The following is an 18020-nucleotide window of genomic DNA, read 5'->3' as shown; positions in this document are numbered from 1 at the left end:
CCCCTGCACCAAAAATGAAAACCTTAAAAAAAAAAATTAAAAATGTATTATGACATGGTTTCTTTTTACAGAATCAGGCAGGTATGAATTTGAATCCTGATTCTCCCTCTTATTAGATCACCAAGGAAGTAACTTTATTTCTTTAAACTTCTGTTTGCTCATGTAAACTGGAAGCGATGTTTAGCTCCTTGAACTAGCCCTTTTTATTTTTATTTTGAGATAGGGTCTGACAAGTTGCCCAGGCTGACCTCAAACTTGAGATGCTCCTGCCTCAGCCTCCTGAGTAGTTAGGATTACAGGTGTGTGCCACCATGCCAGGCAATATTTATGTTCAAAGTAAATTGATCTGTTAATATAATTGAGTAATTGTTGTCTTCTAGGGCTAGAGTTTCTAAAAACAATTTATAGGGGGTGGGTGGGGAGCCACTACAGCCCATTAAGATCATTCTTTTCTGTTTTCTTTCTCTTATTTAAGTGTCAAGTTCTCTTGATCTTCCCTCCCTCCTGTGAGCCCATGTTTATATTTATAGCAAGGTTTCTCAACCTCCAAACACGACACTCTGGGCCCGATTATTCTTTGTTGTGGAACTATCTTGTGCAGCATTCTTAGCCTCTACCCAATGGATATGAGTAATTTTCTACAGTTTTTGACGACCAAAAATGTTCCAGACATTGTCAAATACCGCATGGGGCACATGAGAACTACTTGTTTATAGATGTGTTCCTATCTCTTATTTTCAAAGAGCCTTTCTTCTCCATGTTTTTTGTTATTAGCATAAATGGGCAACTTCCCCCATTAAAAAAAAAAAAAAACAAAAAACACTTGCTTTCCCCCAGTAACTACTTATTTGATCTTAGGATTATTTTCTCTTCTCATTTTCTTTTCTAGAATAAGAAGCCTTCATGTCCTTATTTCTGCTTTTCTTTCTGGCTTTTACCCCTCATGGAGCAACTGAAAGTGTTTTTCACCAAGTCTTTTATCATGTTTTATCTCCCGAAGTGAATGATACCACTTCCTAGCTGTCCAGGTCATCCTCATACCTTAATTCTTCCTTTTCTTTCTTCCCACTCCCATGCACACACCCATACAGTCAACCATAAGGTCTGTTCTATCTCCTCAATGTTTCTCACATCCATTTCTATTCTTTATTCTCTCAGCTGTGTCACAGAAAGTCATCTGGCCTCATCAGTCTTTGTTGTTCTCTGAAATTCAAGTCAAGTTCCATTCTACTTTTTCCCCCCTACATTATAGCTTTCTAGAACAAGGTCTCTTCCCATTTTAGACTTTCTAAATCATTATTTCTGGTTTTGAGCTTATGCGTTTTGAAAGACTTACCAAGTGATTGTTATACAGCTATTGATTGCTTTATTTTCCTATTTCAGAAACCTTTCATTGCTCTTAGAAACCTTCTACAAACTTTAATGTTTTTTATAAAAGCCTTCCCAATGTGGTTCCTGTCTTTTGTCAAAAGTGTTTTGCCCAATGAAAAATTATTTAGGTTCTTTTAGACAAGTATTTTATAAAATATCAGTATTTTTTAACACCAACAATACAATTTTTAATTGGGAGAGAGATCAGGAAGAAATGTAAGTATTCTCATTCATTAATTAATCTTGTGTGTCTGTGGCAAATTTGACTGCAAGTTGTTGAATAAGATTTCTTTTCTTGCAGGTATTTATAACAGCAATGATGTAGCAGTATCCTTTCCAAATGTAGTATCTGGCTCAGGATCTAGCACTCCTGTCTCCAGCTCTCATTTACCTCAGCAGTCCTCTGGTCATTTGCAACAAGTGGGAGCTCTCTCCCCCTCAGCTGCATCATCTGTAACCCCTGCTGTTGTTACAACTCAGGTACATATTATAATGTTGTGAAGTCAGGTTCAGATGGGTCTGCCATTTTTTAAAGTAAGGGTAGTTGGAGGAGAGGCAAATTAAATAGAGCTTTAATGTATGAAATATCTGAATTGTATTAAACTTGTTAATAATAGGAAATTTTTCATGATCTTCATGAGAGAGGACAAATGATTGTATGGGTACTAAATGATTCTTTTCTCTTTCTTTGTTTCTGATTTTGTCCTGATGTAAAATTATACTTTCAGGGGAGCTTTGAATTCTTTTCTTTAAAAACATAATGGTGACAAAGTATGAGCCAATTTTGGACTTTTGTGGGGTTTTAAAATAATGTTTAAAATCACAAAATAATATATGAATATCTGTTGTCTAAACATTTAAAAACTAGTATGAATGTTAACCTTGTGCAGTGTGCATACCTGTAATCCCAACAATTTGGGAGGCCAAGGCAGTAAGATCACAACTTTGAGGCTAGTCTGGGCAACTTATTGACACCCTGTCTCAAAATAAAAAAATAAAAGGGGCTGGGATGTAGCTCCATGGTAGAACACCCTTGAGTACAATCCCCAGTACTGAAGAAAGAGGAAAGAAGGAAGAAGGGAAGGATTATAATCTTAAATTGTATCAATAGGACAGTAAATGGGGAAAACTGTAGACATACTTTTCCAAAGGTAATAATTTAAGATCCCTGAAGTACGTATTGAAACCTAGGAGGCTTTACTGTTGAACTGCAGCCCCAACCCTTTTTATTTTTTTAGTTTAAGATAAGGTCTTGCTAAATTACCAAGGCTGGCTTCAGATTTGCAATCCTTCTGCTCAGCCTCCTGAGTAGCTGGGCATATAGGTGTGCGCAACTGCAATAAATCTTTTTAAAATTTATTTGGAATTCTTTATATTTTTATTTGTTATTTTCTAAAATTCAAGTCGTAAGTCTTAACATTTCAACAATATTGTAATAGTATAATTGTAAATATCTAATTACAAACAGCTAGTTAAGTAGTTGTATGTAAGTTGCCGTAAATTTGAGCTTTTAGTATATGTGCATAATTTCCATTGTATGGAGCTTTAGAATATGTATGTAGTGTGTGTGTGTGTGTGTGTGTATGTGTATTTGTATGTAATGTGTGTGTGTATATGTGTGTATGTGTGTGTGTATATATTATTTTTCAGTATTTTTGTAAGCTGTATATCAAAGCTCAGCATTAGGTTATCTTTAAAGCATGTGAGTGAATGATGCAGTGTGAATAATCGCCATTATAATTAAGCCAAGTGTCAGAATGAACAGCAGACGGTCAGCATAGAAAATCGGTGGCATGATTATTAGTATCATCTTTGAAGATGAAAGTTAACTATTTGGTGAACGTATTATCCTGAGTAAGGAAAGTTTGATTACTTTAGGAGGGTCTTTCTTTAATTCATTTCACTAGAGAAGTGAGGTAGGCATAAGGGTTTGGGGTTAGAGAGGGTGAAAGGATAAATGAAACAATGGCTTTCATAAATAGTTTTTCTCTTTTAATTAAGTGTAACCTTGGACCAAGTCTCACATGAACATATTCAATGTGCATTTTTGTTTCTGTCTTTATACAAAAGTCTGTTTTAATTATTCTGGTTAATTCCAGGCTGAATTATGCAAAAATCTCATTCATTATGTTTGTGGGTTTAGGGGCTAGCATTAGGAAGAGGTGGATGGGGGGATGTAGGGAGGTAAAGAGAAATTTGTAGCTAGAGGGAAAATTCCATTTAACATGTGACTCACTGAAAAACAAATCATAGTTGCGAATAATTTAGGATTCAGTCCAATTAAAATCTTTACTTTTTATCCCCTTTTCATGTTTCATTAAGATGGGTTTCTTATATCATCCAGTTTGATTCAAATGCTGCATACTGACAACTGCATCTGTGTTTCTGCCTAGCAGTAAATGCTTTCTGCCTTGAAGCTGAAGCTTATTTAGTTTGGCTTATCTGGTGCTGCTGTAGCAACCATCAGTCTCCAGGCAACTGAGGCATGTTGACCTCTCCGTTGAACTGAGTGCAGAACTACTTCCATTTAGCTTCCTGAGACAATTGTGCTGATGTTGAATGTGAAAAAATGTGAAAATTTCTAGGCAGTGTGCAAGGGAAAGTAAGATAGCCCTCAATATTTAGGTAGAAGTAACAGGACTCTTAAAATTGGTAATTGAATTTTTTCCCTGAAATGACGAAGTTCATTTCTGTTTAACTCTTATAGAGGCCTTGTTTGTCTTCAAACCATACAATTCATTGTGTTTAAATAAACACATCTTAGTGTTTTATTTAGGTGTGCTTTATAGGTAGATGATTTAAAATGAAGAGAGCAATGTGATAAGATGAAACTATCAAAACTATCAATACAAATGTAATTCTAAGAGTGTTATCACAATCATCAAGAATCACCATACTAGGAAGAAAATGATTTTAAAAATATGAGCAGAGAATATAAGTTTTAAATTTGATTAATGTTATGCTAATCATCTTACCACCCTGCCCCCCAGTAAATTTAAAGTAGTAATTTTTAGTGAGTGGATTGGTGCCAGTGAGGATAAAAATCCAGGGATCATTCTTTTTCTTTTTTGACTTTGTTTTTATAAAAGTAAATAGTCCTCTTGTTTGACTTATTTACTCTCTTAAGAATTCTCATAAGAGGAGGTAAATCAAGAACGGCTAATAAAAATTAAAAACCAAAAATAACTTGATAAACTGAAATTAACTTGATTTTGGATTTTTAAAAAATATTTTTTAATTTTAGATTGGCACAATGTCTTTATTTTATATTTATGTGATGCTGAGGATTGAACCCAGTGCCTCATGCATGCTAGGCGAGCACTCTACCACTGAGCCACAACCCCAGCTCCTTGATTTTGGATTTTAATGGGTGGTGGGGAGGGAGACAACTTGTAAAATCCTGGGGAGGGAGGAAAGTCTGATGATTAGCAATCCAAGTTCCAAAAAAAAAATATTTAGAAAAACTGTTGGATAAATCAATTTAAAATCTTAAGTGTTAATTTTGTGTTACTTAATATGTTGTACTTGCTTTTAGCATAATTGTTTTTCACAAATACTTGGTAGAGTACCTGCATTACTGTACACTAGGATATATCAGTAATGTAGTTGAAATTGTAGTCTGTTAACAATATTGGAAGATAGAACTCCTGTCCGTGATTGTTAATGATGTGTTCTTCCCTTGTTGGATCACAAGTAGAGAAATAAATTAGTTTCTGTAAGAATACCAATAATTTTTCATTTTCCCTTTCAAATTCCACCTTTTCCTAGTTCTGCATTCATTTTCTCTTTGGGAGAATACAAGTGTTTTTTTTTTTTTTTTTTTTTTTTANTGACATCTTTAATAGAAGAATTTAAGATTGAATGTAATGAAAAATAATTACATTGTATCATATATTACATTCCAATTTTTGCTTTTGGATGTAGTCTCCATGTATATAATGGTTGTTTCTTGTCCTACTTAAGAATGATATAGGTTTAAAAATCATTTAAAGTTAAAAAAAATTTAAACAGTGTTTTTTTTTTATATGATATTTACTAAATACAGACATTTCCGTATTTTAAATACAGATATTACTTTTTTATTTATAAAAGCAGCTTAGATTTCTGTGACACTTTCATCATTTTGTTTTCAGTACTGTAGCACATGCCTCTGTGTGTGTGTGTGTGTGTGTGTGTGTGTATATGCACATGTTGGATGTATTATCTTACATGTAGCCTTGGATTTGTTCTGTGATAGTATCTGATAATGACACTTTCATTCTATTTGAGAAAACGAATGTTGCCTAGGCAGATTCAACTAATTGAGGGGGAAAGAGAGTGGCATGTCTGTGTTTTAATTGATTAGAATGAACATTTTATATTTTTGAGTAATTTCATAATGAATTAAAATTTTAAGGAATTTTCCTTTCTAAGCAAAATAAGTTTTTATAACTTTTTAATATATCAATATGTTGGATGATGAACAGATTAAGTAACAGTGCAAGTTTGCATTTTTGAGTGGTGAAAGTAAGCCTGGAATCAAGATAGCTCTAATTTACCTCTTTTAATGAACATTTTATATTATAAAAATGAATTTTCCAATTATGTGCCTCTTATGCTAAGAGGTAACTCTTTGGAAAATTTTACCATGTCCTATTTGTGTGATGGAATGCAAAAATAGCAAAAAAATTTGAGTCAGAAGACCTGGGTTCTAGGAGATTTAGCATTCACGAATGTGATCTTGGGTAGGTCTTTTAATTTGTGTGATCCTCAGGTTTTTTTCTTGTATAATACTTTGTTCCTCACCTTTCTGCTATATAATTTTGTTTTTAAGTTTAAATGCAGGCCATAAAGGACATTACTAGGTATTAATTTCAACTGTTACAAAAACAGCAGGATTACCAGTATAAAGAGGAATTGTACAGAAATAATTCCTTTATTAAAAATAGTATGAAATTTTTTTTTTGTTAAAACCTATAATTTCATAATGTAACTATGTTGGGTTCATCTGTGGATGAATATCTTTTCCAGATCAAAAATTACTTCAATAGCTGTCTTTCTCCTAGGAATTTAATTTTCCTGATACATGGACAAGATATTAACCAATTTTGAAGCCTGCTTAAAATTGGTTGGTTATTGTTACAGTCCTGTTGTCCAATCATGAGTACTGAGTGATGATTTAACTACACTTTAATCCCTCCTACTACTTTTTGGGAACTCAATTGTGGGACATTTCAGCATTAGCCTAAACAATAGTTTTGAATACATTAAGCTCTTCACAATTAGGGAGCAGTTTGGGGCATTGAATAATGTGAAGTGATGCAATTGAACCTGACAGCTTCAACAGTCGGCCTACTCACGGGACCTGAAAGTTGTTCACACTTGGTTTCATCTCTTATCACACGCTGGGTATTAAAGCCTTACTGGTGGTAGCTGACACAGAAATGGGCTCTGTTACCAGAATGTGTTTCATAGTATAAAGTTTGAATTGAGCTGGAGCATAGATGAAACTTTCCATTGGTTCTCTAATTCTGTGTAATGTTCATTCATATTTTTCCTGGAGATCTTTCTGGTCAAACATTGTGTTTGCAAATTCAGGAAATACATAAACTATATTTAAAAACATTTACTTTGTAGTATTGCTATATTATTATAGAACAGATTATAATATTACTGTATAATGAGACGTTTATACAGTCTACACTGTTATACCATGTTACTGAAAAATGGGTTTTAATTTTGGGAATTTGGTACAGTATCGAGATATGATTAGTAAATTATACTCTCTAATGTAATTAGTAGAAAAATAGAAACCATAATTACTTACAAAAATAATATTTAAATGAGTTAAAATATAAATGCTTACTATGTTCCAGGCATTCTTCTAAGACGTGTTATATAGTCAGTTCATTTTAGAGCTTGTTTGAATCATTTGACTTTAATGTTTATTGACAGGTTAATTGTGTAGTTTTGAAAATGCGTGCTATAACCTTTCATTGTATGAAATTCCAAATGTGCTTCTAGCTGATATATTATAATACTTTCCAAAGTTGAAGTTTCCCATAGGTACTGTCCCTTCATATCTAATTTTTCTGGTTCATTTTTCCTAATTCTGCCTTTATCAACATAGGACAGGGAGAAATCTACGACAAACAATACCTACTTATAAGTCTTCACATAATTGAGCAAACATTGCTCTTTTCTCCAATCTGTATACAACTAACTCATTTATGATGAAACAAGTATCTAAGAGTTACTACTTTACAGCAAGAGCTCTTTATACACATCTCTGTGGACATAAGCAGACATTTGAAATACAAGAGGTAACCGATTGACAGGAGAAATTTCTACCTGAAATATAATTCTTATAATGTATGTTAGTCTACTTAGGAAATGCTAAATTTATTTGTTTTGAAGTTTGAATACTGACTTCATAGAGACATGCATTTTTCCTAAACATTTAATAAGTTATTCTAAATTTGTTAAGGGTGTTTTAGGCACCTACACATATTTTGTTTAAAAATGATCTATATTTACCTCAATAATCATTCAGTTTAGTTTTCATCTACTGGTCTTTAGGTCCATCTTATAAAATAATTATCCTTTTAATGAGGTTTTTACTAGAGTGTTAGAATAAGATTTCAGGTTAAAGCAGAAGTTTATCATAGCAGTACTAACTTATTTTAAAATAAGTGAATAGAAAAGTTGTAAGAACAACACTGTGTGTGTCTGTGTGTGTGTGTGTGTGTGTGTGTGTGTGTGTGTATTAAAGCTAACCTTTACTTAGCTTCTCCTAGTGTTAATTATATGCTTGGAGTACCAATAGGTCCAAGGATAATATCTATCTACCATAGATATTTTCCTTACCTGGGCAGGATAAAATTAAAATGTCATAAGGCAGGTACTTCCTTTCAAAAAGAATTTCTCATTGCGTGGGCTCTCTCTTATCCAGTGAGGAGGTCCACAGAACAGGGTAGAGGAGAGTGTGGCTGCAGAGTCACTAATCAAGACCTCTGGAAACCAAGCAGGAAGTAGGTCTGATTTTATTGCGTAGTTACCATGTACATATACTCAGGCAGTAGCTAAGCAGATTATAGGCAGTCACCAGTGCAGTTTCTGCTAACTATCCTTGCAGCGGCCAATCGAGGAGTGGGCCATGGAGCAAGCACAGGGACTGTAACACATGGCTTCACGCCCAGGGCTGTGCCTACAGGGTAAGTGGCCTGTGGCTTACACACCTAGCGCTCACATACCTAGCATGAGGGGAGTAGCCTGCCACTCCAGACGCCCTCAACGTATGCCATGTGTGCCGTACTCCATGCACTTGTCCCCACATCTGATCTTTATAGCAGATCGTCTGAAGCAGACTGATGGTACATTAGTAATTTACTTTCAGTGCACTTTTAAAAAGCCATGCCCAAAAGTATGTTGTAGAGAAGTATTTCCTTTATTCCTTGTTCCAGATTTCTTTTACAGAAAAGCTTTCAGTGTCCTTTGCTTCATAACCCTTGCTTCCCTAGGTTAATGTGAACTTCTTTCCATTCCCCTGAATCTTAATGTTTTCACTTTTTAGTGACAACAGAGATTCTTTAAGTTTACAGAATGCCAGATGCTGTGTGTATACTTTAATAAGTTGTTTTTCTTTACTCTCCCATGTATCCATTTTCTCTACTATGAGTTGTAAGATATTTTCATTAAGGTATGGGGCTGGAGGCACCAACAGAAAGAGTCATCAAAGATTCCCAGCCCTAAATGTGCCACACATTGTTTTCAAAGTACTGTTATAGACATTAGTGGAGTCCTTTGGCTACCTTAAAATATTTATAACTTGAGCTTTCTGGCAGAAATTAATATAGACTGATTTAGATGTTTTAATATACCAAAACAAACTCTGGTAAAATTAATAATGTTTTTTTCTTTTACAAAAGATTCTTGTTTAGAAAAACATATATCAGTTACTTTTTAGTCATCCTGATTGTTTTGGAAATTGGTAATTTAGGGTAGTATTCTCAGTTTATTACACTATTATTAATATCTTTTGCCAGCCGTCTTTTAAAAATAGACTTTTATATCCTAAAGATAGTTTACATTATTCTCTTTCTGTGATTGTCATTATGCAAATAGATTATGTTGCACTGCTTTCTGTTTTGATCTTAGTGGGCCTAATGGATGATAGGGAAACTAAAGATAATTTGGAATTTAGAATGAGAAAGTGCCACCCTGTGAAATTTGGAAGTTATTAAGGGTAGATATGAATCCTTTGGCAGAAGAAATCCTTCCTAGGAAAGAGTATATCTTTTTTTTTTTAAATATTCTTTTAGTTGTAGATGGACACAATACCTCTATTTTATTTATTTGTTTTTATGTGGTGCTGAGGATGGAACCCAGTACCTCACAGCGCTCTGTCACTGAGCCACATCCCCAGCCCAAGAGTAGATCTTATTAAGAGACTAAGGCCTCTCATAGGACTGACCATTGGGACTAAAAAGGTATTCTACTTGGTAAATTATTTGTTGTAATTTAGCCAATAGATGACTGCATAAAAGGAGAGTCAGAACCATAAGAATGTTTCCTTGCTTACAGGAGGTGTATGTTCTTTGAGGAACATCCCACCAGTACTGTAATATGCTCTTGTTCTTCCTCATATTCCTCTCTCTTCTCATGCTGTCAGCTGCCAACAGACTGTCTCAGGAAACTACTTTTTTTTCCCTCTTCCTGATTAATTTTATATTTCTAATCTGTTATATGCTTAGTTGATTCTTTTATGAGAATTTTGTCTAAAATAAGTAAATTTGCCCTGTGTAAGGCATTGTAAGTATTAGGTATCTGAGACTTTAATAACCCATGAGACTGGTAACATCTGGCTTTTCTGATGGTTTGTTTGTATTTGTCTTGTTCTCAGTTATTTTATGAATAGCTGAAATTACCAGATGGTTGATTTTTGGAGAGAAAAAAGTCTTACAGTATCCCAATTTATAAATTGTGCATTTTATGTATCCTGTAATACTAAATGCATGGTAAATATCCAGTATGATCTTTAGGTTGAGGGGTTTTATTTATCTTTTATGAGGACTTTATAATATGAACATATTGACTCTGTATGCATATAGTTAATAAGAGGGAAAAATTAAATCCAAAATGACAGGTTGAATTTACACATTAAAGTGTAAGCTATAAAATGTACCCTTTGAAATAGTGGAAAGCAGGACAGGGGTCTGCATCATGAACTAATTCTGGAATTGTTAAGTGCATTTTTTATGCTTACTAGGTTGGCTAAAGGCCAAGATTTAGTGTCAGATATGAGTCAATCCAGAAATAGTTTATTCTCTGTAGCATTTCCTTGTTACAACTATTATGTTCTCATAGTCTCTTGTGTGCTATTAATACTTGTCAGAATGTTTCACATCTTTTGTTGTGCTCTTATGTAGCTTCTTTGTTAGAAGTGTTTTAGTTCATTCAAGTTATTTTCAAGAGTTTTATTCTGAAATAACTTTGTAATGATTTCATTTTATAAAAGCCTAAGTTTGACTTCATTCATGGAAACAATAAGATATTTACTTAAAATTTGTGGTTCTGTTAAGTCTGAGAATAATAGTATTTTGTGTACAAGAATTTGCTTCCAAAATGCCACATTTTAAGTTTATAATATTCTTGGAAAGTGGGAAAGAGTATACACATCAAAGAAAGCATTTTTATTACATTGGATTACGCAATACTTTGGCCAGCCTCCTCAGCTTCATCTGTTTAAGGGTTCATTTTCGCTTGTTTGGCGCAAGTCCCAGTAGAGGCCTTCAGAATTGTGGTTAGCAACATGAATGAATTACAAACTTTGGACGAGCTCTTCAGTTAGTAGAGCTGGCTTCCTGCCAAAAAGACAGTGCCTTATAAGGGGTCAGGGCAAAGCTGTGATTCGTTGAGCCCTGCATTGTATAGAAAACATACTTGTGATGCCTGTTTGCTTTCTTTTAAAATAAAAACAAAACAGAAAAAGCAGCAGGCTTCCAAGTCTACCAAAATAGGAAGTAACAAAACAGTGTGCAGGTTTTACTAATGACAGAGTTAAGCAATGAAAATATGGCTCTGTGCTAAAATACTAGAAGTGGAAGTTGGACCCTTTGACCTTCTTAGCCAGCTTGTGATGTAAGTGGCTGAAGCATTTGTTAGGCATCTGTTGTCTCCCTACCTTATTTTATAAATGGTTTAATAAGATTAAATAATCAGTTGATTTCCCACATGTTTACCATACCACTGGGTTTTAGTGTTGACTAGGACATGTTGGAATGGTGAAACTGGAATGAAATTTCCTTTTCAGAAACTCAAAAACTTCTGCTCATATTCTGAAGTTGGAGAGAATAGTTACTAGAACTAGAAGGAGGAAAAACATTAAGATATTTTCAGATATAACTTATTTATCAATGTACTTCTTTTCATTTAGGCCAATACCCTATCTGGATCTTCTTCTCTTAGTCAGGCACCATCTCATATGTATGGCAATAGATTAAATCCAAATCCATCAATGGCAGCTCTCATAACTCAGTCTGAAAGCAATCAAACAGGTAAGGCTTCAACAATTAAATTCTAAATTCTAATAATCTCTCCCACCCTCATTGGTTCATTTTCTTTGAAGAAGTTTGTAGGTGTGGTTAATAGAGGATTGATTGTTGTTGTTTTACCCAAAGAATCACAGTTGGAAGCAAATAGTATGCTGTGCTGCAAAAGTGATCTTTTTTTTTTTTTTTTTTAACTGTCTGAAATGTAAATGTTTAAGCAGAGCCATCAGCAGGCAGGAATGCAACAATGTCTCCTGTGACTTTTGTGATTGATGTGTTCAGTCCTCAGTTCTATGCAATGAAAGTAACATAACACTAGGCTTTTCTGTGAATAGCCTAAACCTTTATTTGCATAATTCATGAAATTGCATTACACAAACTTGTTTTAAAAAAAAAAAAAAATCCTGTTAGAGAATTTCTGCAGTGTTTAGTAATCCTGTGAATTTTTACCAGTTGACGTTTTGTAGCTTTTGCCTCTTGTCCTGTTTTAATGAGCCACTGGATTTGCTTTGTTTCATTCCATCCTTAAGGATTTGTTGACATGTCCAAGTAGTCATGCCTGTTTGGGGGAAGGGAATAGGTTTAGCAGTTCACCAAGAATGGATCAGTCATGTCTTTACCCTTCAAGGGTCAGAGGTTACCTGACTCAGAATAAGGGGAGGACAACCTTGAAAGAGGCCAGTTAGGGTTATTTTATAAGGGGCTAACTGCAGGGAAAATGTGTTACCCTTCAAGCAGAGATACTCTGTTGTTACCTATGGAGTATTTAGAAGACTTAAAAATTATTTTCTTTTAAATATAGAATTCTGGATTTCTACTTGTTTGTGTCAGTTTGTAAATTTAGTGTTATGTAATTTCATTCTTGGTATAAGGATTCATGTAACTTTAGCTTGGTGAAAGGTATGACTTGTCTTGGGATGCAAAGTGTTAAAAAATACAAAGCATAAAGATTTGCTGTGATAAGCATACAGATTATCTGTCCACAGCTGTGATTCATTACTTTAACCGTAGAAATTAAAAGTGGCTGAGGGGAGGGTTCTGCAAATTCAAACCACACTTCTGTGCTGTAAAACTGAAAGGAATGAAAGAACAGAACATAATCCATGGCCTTCTACACCCACAAAAACGTGTAGGGACAACGCTTTACACGCCACAGTTCAGCAGTTCTAAACTAGTAATATGCTAGATCTTTTCCTTTCATAGTACTGGAAAGGTAGTGGTAAAGGTTTAATGTGTGTTTTAGGAAAAATCAGGGCAAGAGCTTAAAACCTCTTATCTAGTGAGAGAGTCACTTTATCAGCTCTGAAATATTTACACTGCAGATCAAGATCTTGGAGACAATAGCCGAAGCCTAGTTGGCAGAGGAAGCTCACCCAGAGGAAGTCTCTCACCACGGTAAGCACTATTTACCTCTATTTACACTACCATGCATCTCTGCAAAGGAAACATTCCACATTTTGGAAACTTGTTATCTTCTATTAGTAGAGTGAGCATTTGTGAAGCCCTAAAAGCATTCTGTAGATAGGAAGCTTGTCTAGACAGTCAAGAAAAATGATTCTAAATTAAATTTGAATGTTAATTAAAACACATGATTAAGATTTCTGCACTAAAAGGAATATCTTAGGTTTCCAATTAGTTAGAACTCTATTGTTTTTATTACCTCTATATTTAGCTGCTGGTACTCCTCAGGCATTGATTTGGGTGACATAAAATAGTCCTAAGATCTCTCAAAGCTGCAAACTCAAGTCTTAAAACTTTGGGTTCCAGTTTTAACTCTGTAGTGGGCAGTACACTTATCCTTAGTTTGTAATTCCTTTTTTTTTTGGGCAAACAGAGTTCTTGTGGTAGGTTTCAGAAGTCCTTCTTATTCTTAAATTGTTTGAGGCAAAATATAGAAGATGTATTAAATGCTTTGAGAAATTCTCCTAGACACAGACAGCATTCAGGTACCATTTATTATTAATATGCAACTTATCAATAAATGTAACTTACAGAACTGTGTTTTTTTTCTGTTCTAAAATGAGAGAATGATAGTATGCAGCAGTGTATGTCAGTCTATAGAAGAGAATGGAACTTTAGTGTCATGCATGTCTTCACTTTATTTTACTTTTTCAGCTTCTGCGCCTTCTTCTAGTTTGTTTTTTTATTTTACAAACTCTGCTTCAAACATTAGATTGAATGAAAATGGAGAACAGGAGGAGAAAAGCTCAGGCCAGGCCAGGGTCTTTTCTTCATGTCTGGGAGTAATTCTATTTAAAATTGAAATTTTGTTCAATCTCTAGTAAAAAATTTTATAAAGTGACAAATGATGAGTATTAATGTTGCCAATATAGTTGGGTAATGTGTAAAGGAACATCTTTATCAGTATAGACATTAGTCAAACAACCCTGTTTCCTAATGGTACATCTAGTAGTGCTTTTCCCTCATCCTGATTGAACTCTGCAGAAAATTAAATATTCTTTCTTTAGAAACCAGAAATATGAAATATACAATGAAAAAAAATTACCTCACTGATTTATAAGTATTTCTATACTTTTCAAAGAAGAAAGTTAGTGGATTTTTGCTCATATGTTTTAGTGGAGGAAATATTCTTTATCCCCCTTTTAAACTTAAAATTTCACACAAGTTACCCAGAATTATTCAGAATCCCTTAGTGTTCCTTACTTTGGTGTTTTTAATCTTCATTTTTTATGGAACGTAACATAATAAATGGTACTAATTTACTTTTAGCATGTATTTCCAACTTTGTATTACTTTTTGGGCTGTGGTTGTGACTCAGTAGAGCACTTGCCTAGCACATGTGAGGTACTGCATTCAATCCGCAGCACCACATAAGTAAATAAATAAAGATATTGTGTCCATCTACAACTAAAAATATTAAAAAAAAAAAAAAAAAAGCCTGAGCCACGTGATCCCAGCTATTTAGTAGGCTGAGGTAGGAGGATCGTGAGTTTGAGGCCAGCTTGGGCAATTTTAGGAGACCCTCTGTCTTAAAATTTAGAAAAAGTTCCCAGTGGGTGGTGGCTAGGAATGTAATTCCTTGGTTTAGTCCGCAGTATAGTGATGAGGTGTGTGTGTGGGTGTGTGTGTGAATCATCCTGAAATGTAAAACCTAGACTATCATTATCCTGGCATAATGTGGTATTTGGAGAGGGATGGCCAACTGTATTTAGCACATGATGTTTGCATGCGAAATAGAAAGCTTTATTTGTTGAACTTCTTATTTTAAGATATTTTTGTAGAGAAGCATATTAAAACTATGGCAAGAACCTTAGTGAAATGTTAGAAGACCTGAATTAATGTGACTAATGGACAAGTAGTATGTCTTCGGACAAGTTGTCAAAGCCCCATTTTGTTTCCTTATTTGAGAATGGAGCCAAAACCCCAGGTTTTTATTTCTCACCAGGTTGATGTGAAAATCAAGAGTTAATTATATAGAAACACATTGAAAACTTTAAGACTCTTTACTGATGTATTGTGGTAGAATGAAGTTTGGCCACATTTTAATTCAAAACATAATGTGGACAAGAGAACATTGCATGTTTATCTTAATACAAATAGTATTTGTCTTAGATTAAGTGATTATCATTTGAAGTAGAGATTTAAAAGACTTTTAAAATATTTGTACAATGGAATTAATTGTTTAGGGCTGGCCAAGCACAGTGGCAACATGCCTGTAATCCCAGTGACTCTGGAGGCTGAGGCAGGAGAACTTCAAGTTTGAGACCAGCCTCAGCAATTTCGTGAGGTCCTAAGCGACTTAGTGAGTACGTACGTACATACATATATATATATTACATATATATATTTACATATATATTTATATATTTACATATATATATATATATTTTTACATATATATATGTACGTACGTCCGTATGTTTTTTTGTGTGTGTATGGCGTAATGTTCCTTCGTACTGAAAATTCTTCAAAATAAGTGACTTTGAATTTATATCAGAATTGCTAAAATTTCCTTTTCACTGATTTATTTTTTTAAGTTGTTGATGAACCTTTATTTTATTCATTTTATTTCTATGCTGTGCTGAGAATCAAATCCAGTGCCTTACACATGTGAGGCAAGCGCTCTACCGCTGAGCCACAACCCTGGCCCTTTTTCTGATTTTATAACAAAAAATTTTTTAGCTGTAGGTGAACACAATACCTTTATTTTATTTTTATGTAGTGCTAAGGATCGAGCCCAGTGCCTCACGCTAGGGGAGCACTCTGCCACTGAGCCACAACCCTAGCCCTTCTTTTCACTGATTTTTGAGATTTTATTAGTTATAAATTTATTAGTTATTGAGATTTTATTAGTTATAAATTTAAATATTTATAATTGTATGGCCTTACTCTTTTATCATGTATATTAAGGCAGAATGGTGGAACTCTTTACTCTTTACAGTTTTTCTTATCTTTTCCTTGTTTGTATTCTAAGCGATGCAAAGTTCTTTTACAGTTTTTTTCAGAGATTATTGGTGGTATGTTTGTATTTTTTAGTGTTTTTTAGTTACCTAGTATGGTGAGCTATTTCCTTGATTTTATAATTTGAGGAGGAAAAATAATAATTACTCAATTTTAGGGTAGATTATGGTTTTATAAATGCAGGAATCTGATACTCTGGCACAGGTAACCTTGTAACTTGTACAGAGAAAGGGGGTCAACATAAGGTAAGAAACTTAATGTACTCATCTTAAAAGCATTGCCCTTCTTTTTAACTTGAGATTTAATGTTTTCAACAGATCCCCTGTAAGCAACTTACAGATTCGCTATGACCAACCAGGAAACAGCAGTTTGGAAAATCTTCCTCCAGTAGCAGCCAGTATAGAACAGCTTTTGGAGAGGCAGTGGAGTGAAGGACAACAGTTTTTATTAGAACAGGGGACTCCTAGTGACAGTAAGTACTGATTTTCTTGTCTCTAAATAAAGATGAATGGATGGATGAACGGATAGACAAATGGATCCGGAAGCCACTTTTTTTAGTCCAAAATAATAATGAAATTAGTCAGAAAGTATAATGTATTAGTTTAATAGAGATTCGACTGCTTTAACTTGAATCCTGCCTTCATCTGCTATTAACAAATTTAGAATTTGGAGTAAGAGCATACCTATATCTTAGGGTTGTTTTGAAGACATGAAAAATGCAAAGAACACTACCTGCCATGCATGAGAACTTTCTTTTATCTGGTTACTATTTATAATTATTATAACATTAATGCTTTATTTCTCCATCACATTTTGTCCTTACCAGTTTACAAAAATAAATGAGCTCTATCTTCTCTAAGCTTAGTTGTTGGACAAAAGTTTTCTCACTTCTGGATAATTTCTTAAAAAAAAAAAAAAAAAAAAAAAAACCCTGAATATAGTAAAAAAAAAAAAAGGCCCTCTACCTTCTTAATTTAACAATGTAAAAGAATCATAATTACCAAATTTTGTGTGTATATGTAAATATATACACAATTAGGATATATTATATATAGAGTTTACATTATGTTTATCATATATTTATTAAATTATTGAAACAAAACTTTTATTGCTAGTGAGCCAGGGGCCATAAATTGGCATTTTTATGAATGATCTCTGACCAAAAAATGCTAAGTGTAAGGAAATTCATGCCAGGATAATCCTTTAAACACGATAGCTGGAGGACAGGTTTAGCTTAGTCTTATTGCATCTGATTTGGGCACACTAAGGGTTTCTTTGTGGCATCTTGAAGAGGAGGGATAAAAGTTAAATCCTTGGGAAATGACCACATGTGTCCTTACCAGTAGAGTTGTGTCCTTTGAAGGACCTGAGGTCATGTTAAACAAACACAACTCTTAAATACATGGAGTTTTTAAAGTGTCCATCACCATAGCCTAACAGCAAGGCTCTGTGTTGTCAGTTGGGATGTCTGAGGCTTGGAAGAAATTAACAATGTATCTGAGATGATGGGGCAGAAAGAAAGCCAGTTTCCAGAAGATGCACCTTTGTCTGGGAGGACAGAGGTGGCAGGGGTGCACATACAGCGCTCCCTGCTGGGGGATGTTTGTAGCAACATGCTGAGAGCAGCTGGGTATTGGAGGCTTCCTGCCAGGCATCTGTTGGTGTGCTTAGTAATCCCCCCACTCCAACCCCCTACTC

General features: G+C 34.3%; 1 protein-coding gene across 18 annotated transcripts in view; it reads left to right on the top strand.

The window, feature by feature from the left end:
- The window catches only part of Mllt10 (MLLT10 histone lysine methyltransferase DOT1L cofactor), a 193185-nt gene that overhangs the window by 162242 nt on the left and 12923 nt on the right, over window positions 1–18020 (top strand). For all 18 annotated transcript variants that reach the window (XR_007351102.1, XM_048812728.1, XM_048812723.1 and 15 more), the window contains 4 exons: window positions 1673–1851; window positions 11786–11906; window positions 13223–13295; window positions 16640–16794. Coding sequence is in view for 17 of the 18 variants with exons in the window: in XM_048812728.1 (XP_048668685.1) it covers window positions 1673–1851; window positions 11786–11906; window positions 13223–13295; window positions 16640–16794 (528 nt within the window). In the remaining variant the exon portion in view is untranslated. The remainder of the gene's footprint in view (window positions 1–1672; window positions 1852–11785; window positions 11907–13222; window positions 13296–16639; window positions 16795–18020) is intronic.

The sequence above is a fragment of the Marmota marmota genome, unplaced genomic scaffold, assembly GCF_001458135.2.
Source record: "Marmota marmota marmota unplaced genomic scaffold, marMar, whole genome shotgun sequence".
Classification (NCBI taxonomy): Eukaryota; Metazoa; Chordata; class Mammalia; order Rodentia; family Sciuridae; genus Marmota; species Marmota marmota.
Note: the sequence above shows the minus strand (reverse complement) of the source record. Positions and strands in the feature narration are given on the sequence as shown.